General features: G+C 57.8%; 1 protein-coding gene across 1 annotated transcript in view; it reads right to left on the reverse strand.

Moving 5' to 3' along the window:
• Positions 1 to 732: 732 nt before the first annotated feature.
• Positions 733 to 1,748, reverse strand: part of GLTPD2 (glycolipid transfer protein domain containing 2) — a 1,393-nt gene continuing 377 nt past the window's right edge. Inside the window, exons 3-4 of the mRNA XM_006863486.1 lie at positions 1,353 to 1,516; positions 733 to 1,258 (exon numbers count right to left, since the gene is read on the reverse strand). Of these exons, the coding sequence (XP_006863548.1) occupies positions 733 to 1,258; positions 1,353 to 1,516 (690 nt within the window). The remainder of the gene's footprint in view (positions 1,259 to 1,352; positions 1,517 to 1,748) is intronic.

The raw sequence follows: 1,748 nt of genomic DNA on the forward strand, positions 1-1,748 counted from the left end.
CCTTGGAAACCCTGTACAGGGTCGCTATGAGTCGGAACCGACTCCACGGCACATAACAACAACAACAACACGCTTCCAGAGCTCCTTGTAAACATGGATTTATCGACCTGATAACCTGCTTGGAATGAGGCAGGACGGCCAGGATTTAGGCTTGGATTGTGAAGGAGACAATGGTTCCATTCATTCGCAGAGACAAGGAACACAGAAGGCACAGGTTCTGGAGGGAAAGTGGTAGGACATACTGCGTTTTCGGTGGCTGTGAAGGTGTCCAAGAAAGAACTGGCTATATGGCACTGGAGTTCAGGTGATATGTAGCTGGCAAGTGAAGCCTTCCTTTGGAGTGTCTGAGATAGGCCAGAAGCAGGGTCAGTCCCTTGGCTGCCGGGAACAGGGATGGCACATATTTCCACATCCATGTTTTTCCTATTTCCCTTCATTGCCTGCAGTCATCACACAAAACGCCCAGTGGACAGCTGCCCAAAACTACGTTTTATTTCCCACAGCTCTTCCCATCTTCCCGAGAGCTGTGGATAGAAGGAGGAGCCCCAAATTATTCTCGGCCGGGGGCGGGCTTTCGCGGCAGTGATGTCACTAAGAGGCGGGGCTTAACAGACAACCCCCCCCCCAACCCTTACGTAGGTGCGAGCGCAGGGGGCGTGACCCTAGGCTACGCTGACCGCGCCCCAGCTCATAGGGCACTGCATTTTCTGCGGGTCCTCGACTCTGGCGATCTCAGACCATGTGGAGCAGACCGCGCTCGGCTAGTAGGCCCTGGGTGCGGTTGTAGACTTCCTCCAGGGTGCCGGCAGCCCGGGCCAGCGCGGCTCGGGCCACCGTCTCCCTGGTTCCCGGACACGCCACCTGGAGCAACCTGTCACGACGCGGGAATGCGAGGAATGCGAGGTGGGCTGCCTGACGGATGAGCCAGGGGTGGTGCGGAGCCAGAGCTGATTCATAGGCGTCGCTGCACTGCTCGCCGGCGTCCGGGCCTTCGAGTGTCCCGGTCGCCACTCTGTGGAGGCAGAGCTGGGACCAGCGCAGCGCGCGGTGCAACAAGAGCATCGTTCGTGAGCCCGAGTCCGGGGGGACAGTCCCGGCCCCTTCCAGCAGTCCTGTCCGCCGCTCCCACGCCGTCATGGTCGCCAGCGATGTGTAGTGCGCGGCATGTAGGCCGTGCACCCTAGTCTCCAGGGCTGTGACCTTGGTGGAGGCCTCGCTTGTGGCGAAAGCAAAGATGGAGCCGAGCGGAGTTAGGAACCTGTGTATTGTGGAGATGAGTTTGGGATGTATGGGAGAGACGTTTTAAGAGAAGACGTTGGAACCAGTTGAAGCAGGGCAGGGGGATCACTCACTTGACCAACTCTTTCCATCCGGCCAGGTACTGCGACAACTCCACGTCCCCTTTGTGGCTCAGACTGGCGTGGAACGGTCTCATCATGCGGCCTAGCATCCCCTGAGTACCCAGACAGGCAGGCTCTTCCTGCTCCAGTGCCTCTAGGGATCCCTCTTGCTGGATCTGGGGGTGGACATGAGGGGAAGGGAATGGGAGCAGAACGTCTAGCCAAGAAGCCCATTCGGGCTGTGAAGAAATCGTTCCAAAGGTCTAGTTGGTGTTCCTCCTACTGTACCCTTAGTTTCTAACGGGAGAGGATAAATGGGGGACAAGATCCATCATTGGTTCCACTTCCTTCTGATCAGAGTCCCATCTGGATTTCCCAGCACCAACCCTGACACACACATTCCCCCCC

Source organism: Chrysochloris asiatica, unplaced genomic scaffold (assembly GCF_000296735.1).
Source record: "Chrysochloris asiatica unplaced genomic scaffold, ChrAsi1.0 scaffold00054, whole genome shotgun sequence".
NCBI classification, from domain to species: domain Eukaryota; kingdom Metazoa; phylum Chordata; class Mammalia; order Afrosoricida; family Chrysochloridae; genus Chrysochloris; species Chrysochloris asiatica.